The 22,202-nt window shown below is 43.1% G+C and overlaps 1 protein-coding gene across 2 annotated transcripts in view; it reads left to right on the top strand.

Annotated features, from left to right (window-relative positions):
* LOC114633391 (zinc finger protein 431-like) overlaps window positions 1–19,822 on the top strand; it is a 33,164-nt gene extending 13,342 nt beyond the window's left edge. Inside the window, exons 2-4 of one of the 2 annotated variants that reach the window (XM_028781975.1) lie at window positions 16,772–16,898; window positions 17,082–17,142; window positions 17,659–19,822. In XM_028781975.1, coding sequence (XP_028637808.1) covers window positions 16,772–16,898; window positions 17,082–17,142; window positions 17,659–19,477 — 2,007 coding nt within the window. In that variant the 3' untranslated portion in view covers window positions 19,478–19,822. Of the gene's footprint in view, window positions 1–11,340; window positions 11,514–12,556; window positions 13,129–16,771; window positions 16,899–17,081; window positions 17,143–17,658 lie in introns of those variants that run through there. The other variant, XR_003713199.1, reaches the window with a different exon arrangement.
* Window positions 19,823–22,202: the final 2,380 nt, after the last annotated feature.

Genomic DNA, 22,202 nt, shown 5'->3' with positions numbered 1-22,202 from the left:
GAACATCAGTTAATTGTATCATATGATGTTCTTATGCTTTTTGGCAGTAAAAGAAAACGCTAGGATCATCTGGCTGTTCAGTGGTACTAAAGGACTGAGATGAGTGAAGATGGCTGGATGTCTTCAGAAAAAATAAGACTAGAAAGCTTTTCCCAGTTATAGATTTGATCTGAGTCCGTCATTTAAGGAACATAGAGGACTAGAGCTTGTTATGACGTACAGTGCATTAAAGTGGCCAGAGAGCCTCTGCTTAACAGGCGGGCCAGAATCTAAGTGTATTTAGAAATGCTTGAGAGGCAGGCAGATCTCTGAGTTCGAGGCCAGCCTGGTCTACAGGACAGCCAGGGCTACACAGAGAAACTCTGTCTTGGAAAAAAAAAAAAAAAGAAAAAAAAAAAACCCCACAATGCACATAAAGTAAAAATAAATAAAACCTAAAAAAAAATGCTTGGCTGTTGAATGTAAGTAGTTAAATGTGCCAGATTGGTGGAAAAGTGGTCTTCTGGAAGTTGAGTAACCACAGTTGGAGGCATTGTATTGTGCTCAGAGGGGTTCACACAGAGACTGTGATCCCCTTTGCCCTCTCAGGTTAGCGAGGCTCCGGCAGTCTGGGGGCATTGGAAACAATGTGGAAACAAGCAGAGAGTCTCTTGTCTTGTTCATGGATCCAAGGTGACACTACTCATGAATTCAGACCACTGTCCGTCTACAGTGAGGACGCTCAGTGCGTGTTCTGCAGGACGATTCAAACCACTGTCTGTCTACAGTGAGGACCCTCAGTGCGTGTTCTGCAGGACACTCAGTGCATATTCTACAGGACGCTCAGTGTGTGTTCTACAGGATGCCACATTGATCAGTCAAGGCCTTTGATTCATCCTTGCATTGATGAACAGCTGGTGGGAAGGCTAGAGGATCCTTAGTGTCCTCTCAAGCTCAGTCGACACCTTAGGATTAGTTCTACAAGTGGCCTTGACAGTACAGAAAAAGTTACTTTTGGCCACCTGAAAGTGGAAGTTTCTGCTCATGTCATGTGCTACAGACTGATGTAGTGTTTTGATGAGGCTAGACCCCTGGAAGGACATGTTTGGAGAGAGTATAAATAAGACTCATGGGACAGTGATGGGGCGCATACATAGCCTGCTTTGCATTACTTTGTTGGTCTTAAATCTTCACTGATCTTCGCTTCACTGAGAGGCATGGCAAAATCTTCTGATATCCTGGCCGTTCCTAGTTTCCCTAGTTGATTACCTAGTGTCAGCTCGGTGGGGACCTGTTGGTTTCTGCTGTCATGCCAGGGCTGCTGATTCGAGTTTGGTATCCCGACACTCCCAAACTAGACTGCTGGTATCCTGACAATGGAGAGTAAAATTGCCCCAAAGAACTACTTTTGAACAGGTCCCTATGCCTTTGGCCCTACCTTTGGACAATGAACTAAAAGCAGGGGGGTGGAAGCATTTGAAACCCTTATTAAAAGTAGGTTTTAAAAACCTACTGAGCCAAAAGCCACCTGCATGATCTTTAACACTTAGAAGGAAGGCTCAAGCAAAGACCACAAGAATTAGTAACACCCCGAGGGATCTCACTCCACACACAGTAAGTGTAAGTCTACAGGAGAGGTTTCTTTGTCAAATGTATCTCGGTAATATTTTTCTCTTGAGAAAAGGATGTTGTCCAGACATAAGCCAGACTTCGGCTTATCTTAGCATCTTCCTACAGTCAAGGGAGACCAGCCAGTATTGTTTAACACGAACATGCAATAGTGAGTAAATATTTCTTTTCTCCCCATTTGGAAGCCACATGGATGGGGCATCGTGGCAACTTTTAGCTAATACAAGAGCTTTCAAAGTGGGTGAAAGGTGATTGTAGAGTCATTTTTCTAGAGAGTAACCTTAGAGGTGATAGGAAAGCCAGGAATCTAATGGAAGGGGCCCTTGTGAACCTAGGAAGAGAAACTAATGAAGTTTGGACATTTTAATCCTTTCAAGACTGGCTTTCCTCTTTACATCTTACAGTTGGGATCTTTTGGAGAGAATCTCTGATGGGGTACCTCAATATTGCCACCTAACTCCCCAAATACAGCTAAGAAAGTCGGATGGGCTGTTTTCCTAATCCTAGTAAGGTTACCTCTTGAGAGGTGTGGGATAAAAACCATAAGTAGTAATTTTGTAAGCAGGTTAGGATAAAATGGCCTCAAAGAAAAGAAACCGGTTGCTTTCTTGACTAAAAGGCAGAAGTGTCACTTGAACCATTAGCATTTTCATTCTTACTAGAGTTCAAAGATACAAAAGTTTTTTCAGAGTTCCGATCTCTGGAATAAGTGGATTTACTTGCTTTAGGAAGGAGGAACACTAAAAGGAGTAATGCAGTAAGAGTGAAAGCCCAGTGAAGAAGAGGCCAGCATCCAGAGCGTGTGCTCGGGCTTAGCATCCTAATGGAGACAAAGCAGTAGCTAAACCGGAACCATCCTGTGAAGCAGGAGTTTCACCCTAAGTCACTGTTCCAGGAGACAGTTTCATGAACAGATCACCAGTGGCCCAGGTTCTAAGATCAAGAAGTGAAATATGGGACCTCATGAAACTTAGCCAATGACAGTGTCAGTCTTCACTAACCCTGCCTCTGACAGAGGGTTACTACCCTACAGTAGTATCTAGGGATACTGTTGTGCCATCATGGTAGTGCTGGAAATCAAACCCAGGTATTCTGCAAGAGCAGTAACTGTTCTTATCTGCTCAGCCATCTCTTCTGTCTTAAATGTGACAGATTTTCAAAATTTTACATGTGTGTGTGCCCAGGGAGTGGCACTATGAGTAGGTGTGGCCTTGTTGTAGGTGTGTCACTGTGGGAATTGGGTTTAATACACTAGTTCTAGCTTCCTAGAGGTCAGTATTCTGTTAGCAGCCTTCAGATGAAGATGTAGAAGTCTCAGCTCATCCAGTACCATGCCTGCCTGGATGCTGCCATGTTCCTTCCTTGGTGATGATGGACTGAACCTCTGAACCTGTAAACCAGCCCCAATTAAGGTCATGGTGTCTGTTCACAGCAGTAAAACCCTAAGACAGAAGTTGTTACCAGCAACTGGGGTATTGCTATGATAGGCCTGACCATGCTTTTGTCTGGATGAATGTGGATTTTGGGACTTTAGATTTGGGAAGCAATGGAATGCTATAACTGGGGCTTAATGGGCCATCCTAGTAAGAATATGAAAGACTTTGTTGCTGAGATTGATTTGAATTGTGCAGACCTGGCCCAAGGGGTTCAGTGGAGAAGAATTTAGTATGTGTTCTAGAGACTGTTTTGTGGTATTTTGGTAAAGAAAGTGGCTACTTTTTGCCCTTGATTAATTACATTAACAAAGGAAGTCTCAGAGTCGCCCATCATAGACTTTGTTCTCTGGTTAAGTCTCTTGAAGAGCATTCTAAACAAGCATAGCAAGCAGAGAAAAGAAAAATATAAAATATATGGTTAGAGTACAAAGGGGCACAAGGAGGTAAAATGGAGCCGAATCCTGTGTTCAAGAAGATTACAAATTAAGGGAGAGGGACTTTGGGACACGATCCTACCCAGCTAAATTTAGGTCCAGGCATGGTGGTACACACCTTTTAACCCAGGAGAAAAAGCCAAGCAGATCTCTGAGTTCAAGGCCAGCCTGGGACAGAGCAAGTTCTAGGGTGAAGAAAATCTTAAATCCAGGCATGGTGGTACATACCTTTAATTCCTGAAGACAGGCATGCAAATCTCTGAGTTCAAGGTGAGTCTACAGAGCAAGATCCGGACATCCAAGCTTAGACAGTGAAGGAGTTGGAAAAGAGGAAGCTAGTGATAATGTAATAGAACAAGGGGTCCATGTTTCAGCTCCTGCAATCAGCAGAACTTGGCAGCTTTGGGCATGTTTCTCTGGGTTTATAGTCAAGAGGAGAAAGCAACTACTAGGATAATTGGTGCTGGTCAGCTGGAGCTAAGAAATTAGCAGTGATTAAGAAGAGACCAGCATCACTGAGGTGAAATCTTCTGGAAAGTTGTTTTCTGAGAGCACAAAGATGCTGTGTTCCAGAGATAGCCAAGGTTGTACCTTGTGCTGCAGCTGTGCTTGGTAATGTGTGAGAGGCACCCAGGTAGTGTTGGTTTTGAAGGCATGAAGGGGTCACAAAGGGCAGCTGAGGCTTGGCACTGTGAGAGGCCATGGAAGGCCATTGGTGAAGGCGCAGACTCACCTGCAGTTGATGGCCCAGGACTGAAGGGGTCATGCAAAGGAGCTGAGGCTTGGCACCATGAAGAGGGCCTATGAAAGGCTCTCGGTGAAGCCTGGTTGCAGCGGAAGACCCCAATGTATGGTGATGCCAGTACCATGGGATCATCAAGAACAGCAGTGACAGTGGAGTGGATCAACCTAAGCTTAGAGTGCTACAGAGGGCAGAGCTGGAGAAGTGATGCCAGCCCTTTGGAGGAGCCCAGAAGATGATGTGTAGATCCCAGACACTGGAATGTTAAAGATGTCAGAGCCTTTCAATACCTGCTGAGAAAGCTGCTAACAGGGAGTGGAACCAGCCCTGGAGAAAGAAGTCTGTTGCAGTCAACAAAAATCAAAAAGGCGTTGGAGATCTGAAGACCGCTTTGACAGCAGACATGGAGATGCAGAGTTTGGGGTTTGTCCAGCTGGCTTCCTGTCTTGATTTGGGGATTGCAGTTAAGTGAATCTCAGAAAAGACTTTGAACTTTGGAGGACTTTAACTTTGTTGAGACTGCTATAGACTATGGGGGCTTTTGAAGTTGGACTAAATGTATTTTGCATTATTACATGTTTAGGTATGACCTCCACAGACTCACGTTTGAACAAGCCTATAAGGGACAGGGAGTGACTGTGATGGTTTGTATATGCTCGGCCCAGGGAGAGGCACTATTAAAAGGTGTTACCCTGTTAGAGTCGGTGTGTCACTGTGGGAGTGGGCTTTAATACACTAGTCCTGGCATCCTGGAGGTCTAAGACAAGGTCCTAGCTGCTATTTAAGCAGCACTACTAATGATCAAACATTCAAATGTGTGAGATTGTGGGTACCATTCTTATTAAAATTCCCACAGTCAGAAAACAGCATTTATCTATCAAGTTGACAGCATATGTGGAATGCAGAAGCCTACAGTTTATATTTATGTCAGGGGTCTTCATTACAAAGAAGGTTCTTATGTGGCTGGTGAGAGACATTTTCTGTATTACATACCCAGCATGCATTAGTTCATACCTTATGAGTGAAGGAAAACCAAATTGTTGTGTGTACAATTTAGGGAAAATACCTTTGGGCAACTCACTCATGGGTAAGTACAAGCGCGGTTGGCTTCTGTCACTCTGCTGATGTCATTGAGACATAAAACACCGAGCAGGCACCATTTTAGGAGGAAGTGTGTCGCCATGGAGGCAGGCTTTATGGTCTCCTGTGCCCAGCTCTGCCCAGTGTAGAGTGAATGTCTCCTCCTGGCTTTTTTTTTTTTTTCTACTTCAGAGTCTCTTCTTTGTTCCCTTAAAATCAAGTATAAGATTTCTCAGCTGTGCCTCCAGTCGCAAGTCTACCTGTACACTGCTTTGCTTTCTGCCATGATTATAATGGACAGAACCTCGGAAACCATTATCAGCTCCAATAAAATGTTGGCCTTTATAAGATTTGCCTTGCTCATGGTGTCTCTTCACAGCAATAAAACAGTAGTTAATACCATGGACTGGGGTATTGCTGATAGGCCTGACTGTGCTTTTGGAAGAATGTGGATTTGGAGACTTTGGATTAAGAAAGTGAAGGATCCATCCTAACGAATTCCAATTTGTGTTCAAACGCCAACTTAGGTATAGTATGTCCTTAGTTTGAACTTAGTAACTGGAAAAAGCACAACTTTTTCCAGGAACCAAGACACCCACAAGCAACAGCCACTCCACCCTTGATAATGGGAAGTGCCCATTTTCATGTCCTGGCCAAATGACTGAAGCTAACCTTGTGTGTGTGTGTATTTGTGTGTGTGTAGTTTATAATGCTAGCTAAATTTTTGTGCAAAGTATGATTTTTAAAATGTCAACTAATCATGTAATAGGCAAGTTGAAAAACTCCTCACCCTGCTTAAAGGCAAAGGTGATGCCAAGTCAGCACCTTCCATACCCATCCATTTCATTGGAGAGGTTGGAGAGATCCATGCTTGAGCATGAATAAAGACTCTTTGCTTCTGCATACAAACTGGGAGTTGACCCTCTGGTGGTAGTTGATGGTCTTTGAAGACCCCACAGTCTGGTTGTAACCATAGCAGTGGAATGCTTGAAGTGGGGCTTAATGGTCTGTACTATTAAAAGCATGGAAGACAGTGGGCTGAGGGTGATTTGAGCTCTGAGTTCTGGCTCAAGAGGTTCAAAGGAGAAGAATTTCAGTATGTTGCATGGACATTGTTTTTGTGGTATTTTGCTAAATATTGTGGCTGCTCTTTGCCCTTGTCTGAAGCATCTTCCTGAGGACAAGGTGAAGAGAGTTAGAGCAATTGCATTGGCAAAGGAAATGTCATGACAGCCGAGTATAGACTCTGTCCTTGTGGTTCACTCTCATTAAGGAATCATTTTGCAAAGGAGCAAGATGAGCAGGGGAAATACAAGATGTATGGCTCAAAGATCAAAGGGGCACCAGGAAGTGGAATGGAGCTAAATCCTGTGTTCCAGCAGATAAATAGATTGAAGATCTAGTGTGATGGGTTTTGATGGCTATTCTCCTTTCTCAACTTGACTGTATCTGGAATGAACTACAGTCCACAAATGGAGGGCAGTCAAGTGATCCAGATCTCAAGGCAAGAAGATAACATGTTTTGATCATAACTTTAGTCTGAAAGATACAGAGTTTTGATCGTTGATCCGGTTTTTGAGATGTGATGACACATTCTTTTGGTCCAGATCAAAACAAGCCTTTTATACAGATCTTGAAGTATAGTTGCTATGCTTATAATCATCTACGAAAGTAAAAATTGAGGTCTCGGTCTGCTGGTACAGGGCTTTAATCTGAATACTCTGGAGACAGAGGGAAGGATATCTCTGAATACCAGGCCAGCCTGGTCTACAGAGCATGGTCTAGGTAAAGAAAAGCTTAGGTCTAGGCTTCGTGTTAAGTACATTTAATTGAAGCAATCAGGAGACAAGGCATGCATCTCTTTGAGTTCAAGGACAGCCTAGATTCCAGAGCAAATTCCAAGTCATCCAAGCTTGAGCAGTGAAGGAAATCATGGAAAGCAGAAAACTGGTAAAGATGTAATTAAACACAAGGTGGCCATGTTCCAGCCTCAGCAACCAGCAGAACTTGGCCACTTTGGCCACATGGCTTTGGCTTTAAAACCACAAATAGATGTGGTTACTGAATCTCCCTTCCTGACTAAGGAAAGTCCTGAGGCCAGATATGTAATATGGGTGTGTCTTAGTTAGGGTTTCTATTGCTGTGAAGAGACATCATAACCAAGGAAACTCTTATAAAGGACAACACTTAATTGGGGCTGGCTTACAGGTTCAAAGTTTCAGTTTGAAAGCAATCAGGAGAATGTTGGCATTCCTCAAGCAGCTAGAAGGGAGCTCACAAAGCCCACTTCCTCCAACAAGGCCACACCTACGACAAGAAGGTCACACCTTTAAATAGTGCCACTCTCTGGGCCCAACATATTCAAACCACTACATTTTACTGCATGGCCCCATAGGCTTGTTTAAACATTTGAGTTTATGGAGGCCTTACCTAAACATAGTATGATGTAAAGTACATTTAGTCTTTAAAAGTCCCCATAGTCTATAGCAGTCTCAATAATGTTAAAAGTGCAAACTTCAAAGTCTTTTCTGAGATCCAGTCACTTAACTGTCATTCCCTATAAAGTCAAAATCAAAAGGCAGATCACATACCTTAAACATTGCAGGTATACAATACCATTCCAAAATGTCATAGTGAGTAAATTCTGGAACAAACAAGATCAAAAACCTCCTGGGCAAACTCCAAACTACATCTCCATGTCTGTTATCAAAGTGCTTTTCCGATCTTCAGCTCCATTCATTTTTATTGACTGCAGCACAATTCTCTGTCTGATTCTACTCCCTGCTGGTAGCTTTCCTTAGCAGATAGATATCCCATAGCTCTGGCATCTCGAACATCTTGGGGATTCCAAGGCATCAACATTACAGCTTCTTGTTCCAATATTTGAGATCCACACATCATCTTCTGGGCTCCCCCAAAGGTCTTGGGTCACTTCTCCAGCTTTGCCCTCTGTAGCACTCTAGGCTCTGGTTGACTCCACTCCACTGCTGCTGGTGTTCTTGGTGATCATCCCGTGGTACTGGCATCTCCAATACACCCAGGTCCACCTAGTTCCTCTGCAACTAGGCTTCCCCAGTAGCCTCTCATAGGCCCTTTTTATAATGCCAACCCTCAACTTCTTTGCCTGATTCCTTCAGTCCTGAGCTGTCCACTGCAACTGAGGCTGCACCTTCACCAATGGCCTTCCATGGCCTCTCTCAGTGCCGAGCCTCAGTGTTCTTCATGACCCCTTCATGCTTTCAAAACCAGTACCACCTGGGTGACTCTTACACATTACCAAGTACAGCTGCAGCACAAGGTACAACCTTGGGATCTCTGGAACATGGCTTCTTTGTGCTCTCAGAGAACACTTCCCAGAAGATTTTACCTCAGTGATGCTGGTCTCTTATTAATCACCACTAAGGTGGGTTCCTGTCCACCAGACACAGTGTGCCTGTTGTCTCACTGCCTGAGCCTGGTTGTGCTGGAGCTTGCTCTGTGGATTGACCTTGAACTTAGAGACCTGCATGCCTGTCTTCCGAATGCCTTGAGCCAATGAGCTTCCTTCCTGGGCATCCTGTCCTGCAAAAGGTATTTAACCTCTGATCACCCTGAGTAAGTTGTGTGCATTCCTTTCTTCCGTGAGTGAACAGTTTGGACAAAGACTGCATTTAACTGGGGCTGTGTCTGTTGCTCTCTTGTGGCAGTCTCATGTCGTAGTCCTCCATGTCTGATTTTGTTTGTATTGTTGCTTGTGGTGTTGGAGGGTGTCAGGAGGACCTTGCTCCTTTTGGAATCTTGTTAGAGTTGGTCTAGCGTAGGCTGGCCAAGTCATCTGGTTATTGGATTCTTCCACCACCAGTTTTTCTATTTTGATTATGTAACCTGGTTCCTGCACCTGTGACAGGGGCGAGAACTGTGTGTATCACCTGGTTTATGTGCCGCCTGTGACAGGAGTGAGCTGTCTGTGTTGTTTTTTTCTGTTTTCTTGGCGAACTATCTATGTGTTGTTTGTCGTTCTATGTGTTATTGGACTTTGGCTAACGTTATTTTGGACTGAATCTACTGTGCTAAACATCCTAATTAACTACTAGAAAGAGGTTAAAAAGAGGTAACGTGGCCTCCGGCAGAGGAGAGATGGAGCCGGTGCAGAGAGCTGCTGCAGAGCAGAGAGGCAGGTCCTTTGGAGAGTGGGCACTGCAGTTTGGGCAGCTGCCTACTGCATGTAGGGTGTTCTCCAGGTGGCACTGCTTGGAGGGCGTCCTCGGCCAGTGCACACTCAGTGGGCGACAGCTCGCAGCTCCCTTAGTGCGGTGCCTTTGAACCGCCCAGCTGTGCAGCCTGGCTGCCAAGAGAAGGAAGTTCTGTCCCTCTCCTGTCGGTGGAGGCAGCAGCAGGGCAGCTGACGTGAGTGGCTGGGCTGGGGACACCAGGGTCACTGCTATAGCAGCCCAGTGGCTTCCCACCTGCTGCTTGTGGAGACTTTGGCCTCAGGCCCCTTCTGATATGAGAACCCAGACAGCGGAAGAGAGGAAAAGCCACAGCACAGTGGCTGCAGCTCCTGGTCCACTCCCTTGCTCTCCATGGCTGGGGCATCCATGAAAAGATAGGCAGGGCCCAGGTGATTAAGAACCTGGTGGAGGAGAGGGGCAACTTCCCTGAGCCATGGCTGCTGGACAGAACAGCCCCGGCAAGATTATTCACCTGAGAGTTACAGTTATATATTTTTTATTTAAAAAAAAAAAAAACGAAAAAAAGTACGAGTAACTAGTGGTGAGACAAGTCACAGGATTCCAGCTTGGAAACTCTAAAACGACGAAGCTGCTTGCAGGCAGGTCATCTGCCGTAAAAAGTTACAGGCTGTCCTGAGTCACAGAGCCAAAAGAATAGGCCTCCGTTTTGGTACAGATGCTAATTTATAGTAAAAAAGGGTAAGTTAGTTACTCTCCACTTAGGTTAGCACCCATAGGGACCTTCGTACAGGTGATCAAAGCAGTAGAGAGAAGAGTCTTTAGGCCAGGATCCCTTGGGCACCCAGACCAAGTCCCCAATATAGTTACCTAGATAAATCTAGTAGAGGAACACCCTCCCCCCAATAAAAGCCTTTCTTCCCCAAGACCCTTGTAGGTTCTGGCCATCTGGAGTGCTCTCCAGGACCGAAGAGCAAGAGATGGCAGGTCACAAAGGGGCCACATGAGGCCCCACTAATTTTGACCAAGGCATGTGAGGTTAAGCAAGGATCAGATGAGTTGCCCACAGCCTTTCTAGAATAGCTCATAGAGATATTCTGTCAGTGTAGACAAGGCTGTTAGATACCAGGAAAAAGCTTCAGAGGCTAGAGGGACTGCAAGATAAGTCGTTAAAAGATTTAGTGTAGGTTGCTGAAAAAGTCTACCATAACAGGTAGACATAAAGAAAGAAAGAACAGAGAAAGAGAAAAGAAAAAGATAAAAGAGAGATGAGAAAAAGAAAGGTGACAGGTATAGAATTTACAGAGAAGCTTGGCTATAGTAGTTAAGGGAAAGCAGAGAAGGGAGACTCCAATCAAAGGGAGATAGAAAACTCCTTGAAAAGGACCAATGTGCACATTGCAAGTAAAGGAGCCAGCTGCTGAGCCTGAGAGTGCCCTAACAAATGGAAGCCAGGGTTAGGAAATCCCAGGCCTTGGGGAAAACAGCCCAAATGGTGAAGGTATTAGCTCTGAGTGAAGACAGTGATTGGGGTAGATGGGCTTTGACCATTTCTTGGTGGACACAGGGACTTAACACACTTAGTCCTCCTCCAAGCCAAAGGCCCCGTTTCCAAAAAAAGATCTTGGTTCCAAGGAGCCACTGATACCAAACTGTATTCATGAACTACCAGAAAAATGGTGGACCAAGAGATGGGCTGGGTATCCCATTCATTTATTTTCATCCCAGACTGTCCCTACTCTCTGTTGGGTTGAGACTTACTCCCCAGGATAGGGGCCCAGATACACTTCCTGCCCGATGGGCTGCAACTAACTGCCCCAAAAGGAAAACCCATGGGTAGAAAGAAGACTTCTCCTACTGACCCCTGCCAGGAGCCGGGACAACCTGCTTTACAGACGGGAGCAGTTTTCTCCATGCTGGTCAGAGACAAGCTGGTACCGCTGTGGTGGACGGCACAAATGTCATCTGGGCTGAACTTCTACTCCCCACCCCTTGGGCTCCTCGGTGCAGAAAGCAAGAAAATTAACATCTACACAGACAACAGGTATGCCTTTGCCACAGCCCATGTCCACAGGGCTATATACCAAGAGAGAGGACTGCTTGCATTGAAAAAAATCTTAAATCTCTTAGATGCCCTGATAAAGCCAAAAACTGTAAGTACTATTTGTTGTTCAAGACAACAGAAGGGAAGAGACTCAGTGGTTTGAAACAATAACTAGACAAATCAACTGGCTCAAGAAATAGCTATGCAGGAGCCTATCCCGGTTACAGGCCTACAAGAGACACCCACTGGGGATTGAGACTAGATTAAGAGATGGCCTCACTTAAAACACACAGAAGAAGAAAGGACTCAGATTGCTAGCCATCCTGCAACTATTATGTAGAGAAAAAGAGGCAATGGTGCACACAAGAATGGAGAACTATACTCCCCAGAAAACAAACAAAAGACTTACTAGGCTAAATGTACAACTAGACTCTTGAGATATAAGCACATCCAAACAGTCAAGAGAGCTAAACTGTATAATAGACCTCAGGTTTGGGGCCAGAGAGATAATAGAACAGTGTAAGGTATGCCAGCCAGAAAAGGCTTATGAGGCTTAGAGTAAACAGGAAAAACACCTAGGGGAGAACAGCCTAGAGTATATTGAGAGGCAGATTTTGCAGAAGTTAGGGTAGGAAAATATTTGTAGATACTATCTCTAGATGGGTTGGGGCTTTCCCCACCAAGCAAAAAACAGTTACTGTGGTAACCAAGAAAATATTAGAAGAAATCTTCTGAGGTTTCGAGTGTCCGAGGTAATTAAATCAGATAACAGTCTTGCTTTTGTTTCTAAGGTAAGTCAGGGATTGGCAGAGATATTGGGGACTAATTGGAAGCTGCATTGTTCGTACTGTCCCCAGAGCTCAGGACAGATAGAGAAAATAAACAGAACCCTAAAAAGAGACCTTAACTAAATTGCCCTCGGAAACTGGCGCTGGCTGAGTGATGTCCCTTGTCCTGTCCCTGTTCTGAGCCTGGAACACCCCTCTTGTATGGGACCCCCACTCCCTTGACTCCGGCTCTTGACTCACCACCCTCCCCTCCAGAAATGACTTTTCAGGTTAATAAGATGCTGTTCCTGATGCTGCTGACCTTCCTGACCTCCATTAAATTAGATGGAATAACTGCCTGACTTCATATAACTCAGACCAGCACCTGCACCTGATGCCAACTGGAGAGCAGCTGGACACCAGAGCAACCCCCTCAAGCTCAAGATCACCTGATGTTCTACAAGGCCAAAGAACAGCAGGCCTTAACTCCTGAGATATCCCCACCCTAGAGGACAGGGGTGGAGATTACCCAAATGTCGGAGATAAGAGACTTTTGAATCTAAACAGTGTCCCAGATGCAGCCTTAGAGGGTGGGGCTTAGGGTGCATTCACCCAGAGTTAAATGACAGCTTGCGATTCCAGGATTGGAATCACCCACAAGAAAAAGGGGGGAATGTAGGACTTTTGGGTCTCAGTTTGAACTTAGAATTCAGGTCTTGGTTTGAACTTAGAATTCACTACCCCAGGGTACATTCTGAGAGGAGCACATTCCTTAGTCTGAGGACACTTGCTGGATTAACATTTAGAGGAAGAAGGGAGAGGCTGGTTAACATTCCTCAGACCACAGGGGAGGGAACCCACCTGCAGGTGAGGAGGGCCCAGAGCATGTAGACACATTCCAGGAATCAGGAAGCTGGGCCCTTAACGTAATAAACCTGGGCAAATGGAAGACACTCATTGTCATAATCTGAGTCACCTGGAGGTCAGACTTTGTGGTTTCCCCTTGTGAACTCTGTATGAGAACTGCTCCCAGCTTTTGTTCGGGGCTCTCTTGCCTGCATGTGAGAGAGTCCTAGTGCACTAGTATCATTAAACCTCATGTTATTGCAGCGAGCCCCATCCGTGTGTGTTTCTGTGGGAGCGCATCCCTTGGGTTTAGATCTTAGAATCCAACACTGGCAGTGACGGCTTGGCTGAGTAGTTTTCCTGCAGCAGCAGAGAGTGGGCAAGTGAGGGGGCAACAGTAGCGTGAGCAGCAGCAGTGCAAGTGTGGCATGGTGGGACAAGAGAGCTAGTGCACCCAGATGATTCCTGGCAACTCTGCTCTACACACTGTATGCACCGCCCTTCCTGAAAGAGCCCCAGCCTGCTAGTGACTGTTGTCAAATAGGGTCATGCAGGGAGTGAGAAAGGAGCGGGAGGGGCAGAAAGCGGAGGCAAGTTCATTGGAGCAAAGCCTGTACATAGGAATCTTTCCATTTTTGGATCACTGGCGAGAGTTGTAAAAGTTTTGTCTGTTTGTTTTAAAGCACCGTAAAGTGGCCACTAGAGTTATTACCTAGTGAGTATTGGGGTCAAGTTTTGGAAGCTTTTAAGACTGGGAGGTGTCCTGGTAGGGAGCCTGGGTGTGCCAGCGAAGACATTTCCTTTATGAGTGAGAGGAGATGTTATTAATATTACCCCATATATTGATATGTTATCAATATCCTGAGGATAAATTAATAACTAGAAATGGTAACAGCCATTCCAGCTCATCAGGTCGTCATCTGATGAAGTGTAGGCTAAGCTCCGGTGATGAGCAGACCGCTTCACTTAGGCCTAGGATTGCCCAACAGCGAGAAAGGAACCTCGAGGAGAGAGAAGGATCTCACCCAGGGGAAGATGTCCTTCCCTCAGTCAGCTAGCAAGGAGCTCTCAAAGCCTACCCCCACAGTTACATACTTCCTCCAATAAGGCCCTACCTACCCCAACATGGCCACATCTCCAAATACTGCCACTTCCTGGGGCAAGCATATTCAAATCACCACGGTGTGTCCCTGAATGGAGGCCCAGAGAGGATATTGCATGTACCTGTGAAGTTGAAGTTTCCGTTGGAGACTCCAAAATGTTAGAGATGCCAGAGCCATGGAATACCTGCCGAGGAGAGCTTCTAACAGGGAGTGGAGTCCTCCTAGGAGACAGAAGTGCTTTGCACTAAACAAAGCTGAAAGGAGTTTGCCCAGCTGCTTTTCAGTTTTTATTTGTTCCAGTATTTCCTCACTATACGCTCTTCCTCATGTTTTGGAATGGTAATGTATATCCCATGCCATTGTATATTGGAAGTATGTGACATGATTTTTGATTTTGGTGTTATAGAGAGTGCAGATAAAAAATTGCATGAATGTCAGAAAAGAGTTTCGGGGGCTGGAGAGATGGCTCAGCGGTTAAGAGCACTGACTGCTCTTCCAGAGGTCCTGAGTTCAAATCCCAGCAACCACATGGTGGCTCACAAACCATCCATAATGAGATTCGATGCCCTCTTCTGGTGTGTCTGAAGACAGCTACAATGTACTCATAAATAAAATAAATAAATCTTTAAAAAAAAAAAAAAGAAAAGAAAAGAGTTTCAACTTTGAGCTTTTGAACATTGTTGAGTGTGTGACAGGCTGGGGGAGGTTTTGAAGTTGGACTGACTGCTTTTGCACTATGTCATTGTTAAAGCTTACGGATGCCATGGAATGGAGTGTGGGAGTTGAATACACTTTGCTGCCGTAGACTCATGTGCTTCCATGTTGCTCAATGGAGAGGGGAACTATTAGGAGATGTGCTCGTGTTGGAGTAGAGGTGGTGTTGTGGGAGGAAGTGTGCCACGCTGGGGTGGGCTTTGAGGGGGTCTCTATGCTCGGGCTCTGCCCAGTATATAACCTGTGTTGCAGCCTGACTGTTAATGGAACTAGTCTTTTTCTTGCTTCCACAGAGCTGTCACCTGTTCCTCCAGCACCAAGTCTGCATCTACACTGGCATACTTTCCTCCGTGATAATGACAGATTAAACCTCTAAAATATAATCTAGTATAATTTAATTTAAATGTTTAAATGTTATATAATTTAAATGTTTTCTGTTATAAGAGTTTCCATCGTCATGATGTCTCTTCATAGCAGCAAAATACTAACTTAGACAGGGAGAAACCCCAAGATTAGTTAAAATCCCATTTTCAGGAATAGGCAGATGGAGAAACCTAGACTGCATTTATGTAGAGTCCCTTTGACATGAGACAGGGGGAGCCAAGGCTTATGAGTCTGTGAAGCTTCAGTGGTTTTCTAGCTTACAAGGTAAGATATCGTAGCATCACTGTGTCTACGAGGAGACCCAGTGAGGACACAGTATCGATGGTATAGGTGAGGCTTCAGACCCAAGCCTGACCGGTGATTCACTGCAGGGAACATTTGCAAGTAAATTGTGTGGAACAATGACTATACTATGTGACAAACTCTGACACGCTACTGCTTCCATAAAGAGATTTTTTTTCTTTCGGGGAAAACTTGTCAGGACCAAGGGCAGAAATGAAGGGATGGGCAGATGAGTGGGATTTGTGTCCATGATGTGAAATTCACAAAGTATAAAAAGTGTCCCTGGGGTGTTTTTTTAGTTATTGATTGATGAGGGGTTGTCCATCACAATGTGGATTGTGCTACCCTTGGGCTGGTGGTCCTGGGTTGTACAAGAAAGCAGCCATGAACAAGCCATGAGCAACACGCTGGGAAGACGCGCCCTCCATGCTCACTGCGTCAGCATCTTCTGCCTCTACGTTGACTTCTGCTTGAGTTTCTGCTCTCACTGTGTTTGATGATGAACTGTTGTAGGAAACTGTGACTGAAACAAAACCCTTTCTACTCTGTCAAATATGCAATGTTGGATTAAATATTCACTCATAGTTTAAAGAGTACAGGACCCACAATACAGAAACAATGTCACAATGTTTTTTTTCCCCCATCGATTATTTATGTCAAAACAACTCAAAAATTAAAATAAAAGTGCAGGTTCTTAGGTATGGTTGGGCATACACGAGAATGGACATCACAGGTGGAACTGAGGACTCAAGACAGTCTTAGGGAAAACCAGGCAGGGAGATTCCCAGTGGGGCACAGGCCTGAGATGAGGCATTACCACCCAGCTTCACTTGTATCCGCAGCCTCCTGCTGTCATAGCTTGTCACTAACAGCAGATTGTTTACTCCCCAGAAATCTATTCTTTGTTGATCTGTTTGAATGTGTCTTTGTATTATCTGTTAATAATCATTTCTTGGCAATGCCATATGGAATTCAATGGTCCCAGAAATGAGAGGTTTGATCCTCCTTTTCTGTTTCCTTCTAAAATGATGTTTGAAATTCTGTGATATGGAGTAAATGTATGAAGCACTCAGAATTCTGGAAATATATTCTCAATGTAATGTACGTTTACAATATAATCAAGTTTCACCATTTTATTATGTACATGTATGGGGTATTTTAGGCTGGAGTGAGCTATGAGGATGTGCATGTGAACTTCACTCAGGAAGAGTGGGCTTTGCTGGATCCTTCCCAGAAGAGTCTCTACAAGGATGTGATGCTGGAAACCTGTAGGAATCTCACTGCTATAGGTAAGAATCTGAGTTTTTCTTGACTTTTTAAACAAAGGGACAAGCCTTTCTGTAATTTCTATTGTCAAAGAGGAAGAATGTAGTAAGTAATCAGACATGGTTCTCAGATTCACCAGAGATAATAAATTAAAATTTGCACAGTATCCAATAGTATATCATAAATTTTCTGGTACTGTATTTTAGGCTACAAATGGGAACACCACAGTATTCAAGAACGTTGTCAAAGTTCTGGAAGATATAAAAGGTAATTTTCATGTGGAAGCTGATACAAATGCATCACTGAAGAACATTTAATGTCCTCTGAAGTGTTTAAGAAAAGCAGCAGTGTAAATAAGCACAGATTTAAGGATACTGATGATTACTAAATTCTCAGAAGACCATGTTCTTTAGTTTCAGGTAGCTGGCCTGTGCTTGTAAGGGGTTCCTCTAAGAAACAAGACAAAGAAACAACATCTTAGCACGTGATTCTGTCAGTCTATTTAGTTTTATCCCATTTAAGTATCCTTAAAAGCATGTACATTGATTAGGGGCCCAGTGAATATCCTTTTATAAGCAAATAGTCCATAGTAAAGGTAGTGTCACTCATATACTTACAGTGACGTTCCAAAGTTTAGTGAGAGGAACAGTTTATGAGAAACAAGGTGGTTGATATTATGGAGAAATGTTAATCCCTATAGCACAGGTCTATGGAGGGGGACAAAATTTTCACAGGTGTAACTGTAGTGTAAAAACCTTTTGTTTATTGTTTCTCCTTTAATAGGTATAATATCTGTCACTCTGGAGTCCAGCCTTGTGAGCGTAAGGGATATGGAAAGAAGCAATGTACCTTTGCAAGTAACAGTGTTCTTCAAACTGATGAAAGAGATCATACTGAAGAGAAATCCTGTAAATGTAATCAGTGCAATAAAACCTTTGCAAATTTTAATAGTCTTCGACAACATCAAAGAAGTCATACTAGGAAAAAACTCTATGACTGTAACCACTGTAGTAAAGCTTTTCCAAGTCGAAGTTCTCTTCAAGTACATGAAAGAACTCATACGGGAGAGAAACCCTATGACTGCAATGAATGTGGTAAAGCATTTTCAACTCGCAGTCATCTTCAAATACACCAAAGAACTCATACTGGAGAGAAACCTTATGACTGCAGTGAATGTGGTAAAGCCTTTGCAAGTAAAGGTAATCTTCAAATACACCGAAGAACTCACACAGGAGAGAAACCGTATTGTTGCAGTGAATGTGGTAAAGCCTTTGCTACTCACAATAATCTTCAAATACATGAAATAATTCACACTGGAGAGAAACCCTATAGATGTAATGAATGTGGCAGAGCCTTTGCATACAGCAGAGCTCTTGAAGCACATGAAAAAACTCACACTGGAGAGAAACCCTATGAGTGTATCCAGTGCAACAAAGCCTTTGCGAGTCATGTTAGTCTTCGAAATCATCAAAAACATCACACTGGAGAGAAACTGTTTGTGTGTATGCAGTGTGGCAAAGCCTTTACAAGTCAGAGTATTCTTCATAGACATGAAAGAACTCACACTGTTGAGAAACCGTATGAATGTAATCAGTGTGGTAAAGCCTTTGCACTTCGAAATTATCTTCACATACACAAAAGAACTCACACTGGAGAGAAACCATATGAATGTAATCAGTGTGGTAAAGCCTTTACAAGTCATGCTAATCTTCAAAATCATGAAAAACATCATACTGGTGAGAAACCCTATGGATGTACTCAATGTGGTAAAGGCTTTGTATGTAGTAGCAGTCTTCAAATGCATGAAAGAAGTCACACTGGAGAGAAACCTTATGAATGTAATCAGTGTGGTAAGGCTTTTACAAGTCGTAGTTATATTCAAATACATGAAAGAATTCATACTGGAGAGAAACCCTACGGATGCAAGCAATGTGGTAAAGCCTTTGCATATAGCAGTAGTCTTCAAATACATGAAAGAAGCCATACTGGAGAGAAACTTTATAAATGTACTCATTGTGATAAAGCTTTTGCAAGTCGTAGTTATCTTCAAATACACAAAAGAGTTCATACTGGAGAGAAACCCTATGAATGTAATCATTGTGGTGAAGCCTTTGCAAGTCGAGGTAGTCTTCAGAATCATGAAAAACATCATACTGGAGAGAAACCTTATGGGTGTAACCAATGTGGTAAGGTCTTTGCACGTCGCAGTAATCTTCAAATACATGAAAAAATTCATACTGGAGAAAAACCCTTTGGATGTCAGCAGTGTGGTAAAGCCTTTGTATTAAAGCGTGATCTTCAAATACATGAAAGAATTCATACTGGAGAAAAACCCTATGGATGTACTCAATGTGGTAAAGCCTTCATATGTAGTAGCAGTCTTAAAATGCATGAAAGAACTCACACTAGAGAGAAACCTTGTGAGTGTAATCAATGTGGAAAAGCCTTTGCAAGTCACAGTTATCTTCAAATACACAAAAGAGTTCACACTGGAGAGAAACCCTATGAATGTAATCAGTGTGGTAAAGCCTTTGTAAGTCATAGTTATCTCCAAGTACATAAAAGGGCTCATACTGGAAAGAACCCAAATGAATGTAATTAATGCAATAAAGCCTTTTTAACTCACAGTTATCTTCAAATACACAAAAGACTTCACACTGGAGAGAAACCATATGGATGTAATCAATGTGGTAAAGGCTTTTCATAGGCAGGAAATAATTCACACTGGAGAGAAACCCTATGAATGTAATCAATGTGGTAAAACATTTACAAGTTGAAGTTATGTTCAAGTACATAAAAGAGTTCATACTGGAGTGAAACCTTAAGAATGTACTCAATGTGGTAAAGCCTTTGCATATCACGCTAGTCTTTGTAATCACAAAAAATTTCGTACTGGATAGAAATCCTATAGATGTAATTGATGCAATAAAAGTTTGGCTCATCAGTATAATCTTGAAACACATTGCAGACCTAATATATGAGAAAAGTCAATGTCATAATGCCTCTATATGTCATAGTCTTCTTGAAAGTCATGAAAGCGTTCCTACTGGAAATAATCACTGTGAACCCAGTAATGTGCTAAAGCCTTGTACAGCAAGCACATGTTTCCCACTGAGCCATGTTCTGGCGCTTATAGAAGATTAGCAGAACTATTTCATCCTTTAAAAATTGTCTTGTTTTCTTTTTCTTTTCTTTTTTTTTTTTGGAATTTATGTATGAGTGTTTTATCTGCATGTACACCTGCGAAGAGGTCATCAGACCTCATTATAGATGGTTGTGAGCCATCATGTTGTTGCTGGGAATTGAACTCAGGACCTCTGGAAGAGCAGACAGTGCTCTTAATCACTGAGCCATCTCTCCAGTCCCCTAGTTTTCTTATTATATACACATTGTCACCCAAGAATAGAAGACCACAATAATTTGAATAATAAAACCTATTTGCAAATGACAATTAAACACTGCCATCCATTTTTATGGGTTATGTTAGTTTATTCTGAGGGATAAATACTTGTTCTTAACACTAAGGAATGCAAAGGAATGGCAGAGAATTGTCACTGTGGGTAAAGGAGGTTGCTGCTAAGCTTGGTGATCTGAGTTTATTCTGTGGGAGACAAACATTACTCATGCAAGTTTTTCTCTGATTCCTATACTCGTGCTATGACATATGCACACCCACAGAGTAACACATACATAAATATTTTTGAAACTTAAATAAGGACCTGTGAGTTCACTCACTAGTTGAAGATACTTGCTGCAAAACTTGACTACATGGGTCACACTTACCCAGAGGAAATATGAATAGACACTTGTGTTGGCTTCTGACTGACACATGCACAGGTGTATTCACCCAGGTAAAATTATTGAACATGAAATTAAGAAAACAAAATAGCCACAGTATTAAGAACATAAATGATTTATCAGTTGTAATTAATATATTGCTTTTGTTCATCAAAGAATGATGGTTTGTGCATAAATCTTACAAAGTTTTTTCATTCTCTTATTCAAAGATAGGTCATTGTAAAAACACCTCAGTTGAGTGTAGAGTTACTTGCCTATAATCCCAGCACTTGGGAGACAGAAGCAAATGGGTTTCTCTGAGTTTGAGCCAGGCTAGACTACAAAGTGAGTTCCAGGATGGCATGATTATGTATAGAGACCCTGTCTCAAAGAAAAAAAAATCCAGAAGCCAACCATCCTACCACTACCACCACCATAAACAGCAAAAATCTCAAGGCATTGGGAACAAAATACTCCTGAAACCAAACAACCATGTCTCCCTTTATGAAGCCTTTTCAAGTATAATCTGAACTTATCTCTACTCAACTAAGTCTTTTTTTTTTTTTGGTTTTTCGAGACAGGGTTTCTCTGTGTAGCCCTGGCTGTCCTGGAACTCACTCTGTAGACCAGGCTAGCCTTGAACTCTCAAACTCAGAAATCTGCCTGCCTCTGCCTCCCAAGTGCTGGGATCAAAGGCGTGCGCCACCACCGCCTGGCTCAACTAAGTCTTTTGTTGTCTTCACTCTCATGGAAAGAGCTGCTAAAAATGACACTGAAAAGCAATAGCAGAGTCCATTCACAAAAGGATAGATATCTGTTCAGTTCTTCAGTGACCATTTATCAGGGACCCTGTAAGTGATAGAAGACCAAGGGAATAGTGGAGCCTTTTCATTTTTGTGGTCTGGAATGTTGACACAGCAGTCCTGCTCCTGTTCCTGGCAGCCACATCAGATGGGTCAGAACTACCCCTAATTCCTGGTATAGAAATTCTGATACATTCTTCTGGCTTCCTTGGGCAGTGGGTATGCAAAGGTTGTAGGTTTGCACACGTGCGTGCACGCGCGCACACACACACACGCACACAGGACCACAGGACTCCATATTTTAAAACATGTATGTATAAGTGTAAAAACATATATTATATTTTTAGAAAATAAATGTAATTTAATTTACATGTATTATTGAGAAATAGTCCTGGAATGGAATTAGATGAGAATTCTGAGTGCTTGTGAAAACACCTAAAAAGTGAGAAGATTCTTATGACCATAGTTTCTTCAAATCACAGGCTTGTTATTGGAATGTGTTTTCATGCTCCTCTGAGATGAAGGAGTTAGGAGTGAGATCACTCATTATTGCTTGTAGTTGTTCATTTAAACGTTTATAGTATGCTTTATAAGTTTCTGTAGGAAAACATGTTTGTCACGTGTGTTTGTTCTCTTGTACACAGCTTTATTCATGAGAACTTTACTCAGGTGACATCTTAATCTTCAGAGTATAGATTGCCTCTGGCTCTGTATAAAGTTGGCTATTGCTTGAGACTTAAGTCCAGA

This window comes from Grammomys surdaster, unplaced genomic scaffold, assembly GCF_004785775.1.
Source record: "Grammomys surdaster isolate TR1022 unplaced genomic scaffold, NIH_TR_1.0 607, whole genome shotgun sequence".
Taxonomy (NCBI): domain Eukaryota; kingdom Metazoa; phylum Chordata; class Mammalia; order Rodentia; family Muridae; genus Grammomys; species Grammomys surdaster.
This window is presented reverse-complemented; position numbering and strand designations above follow the sequence as displayed.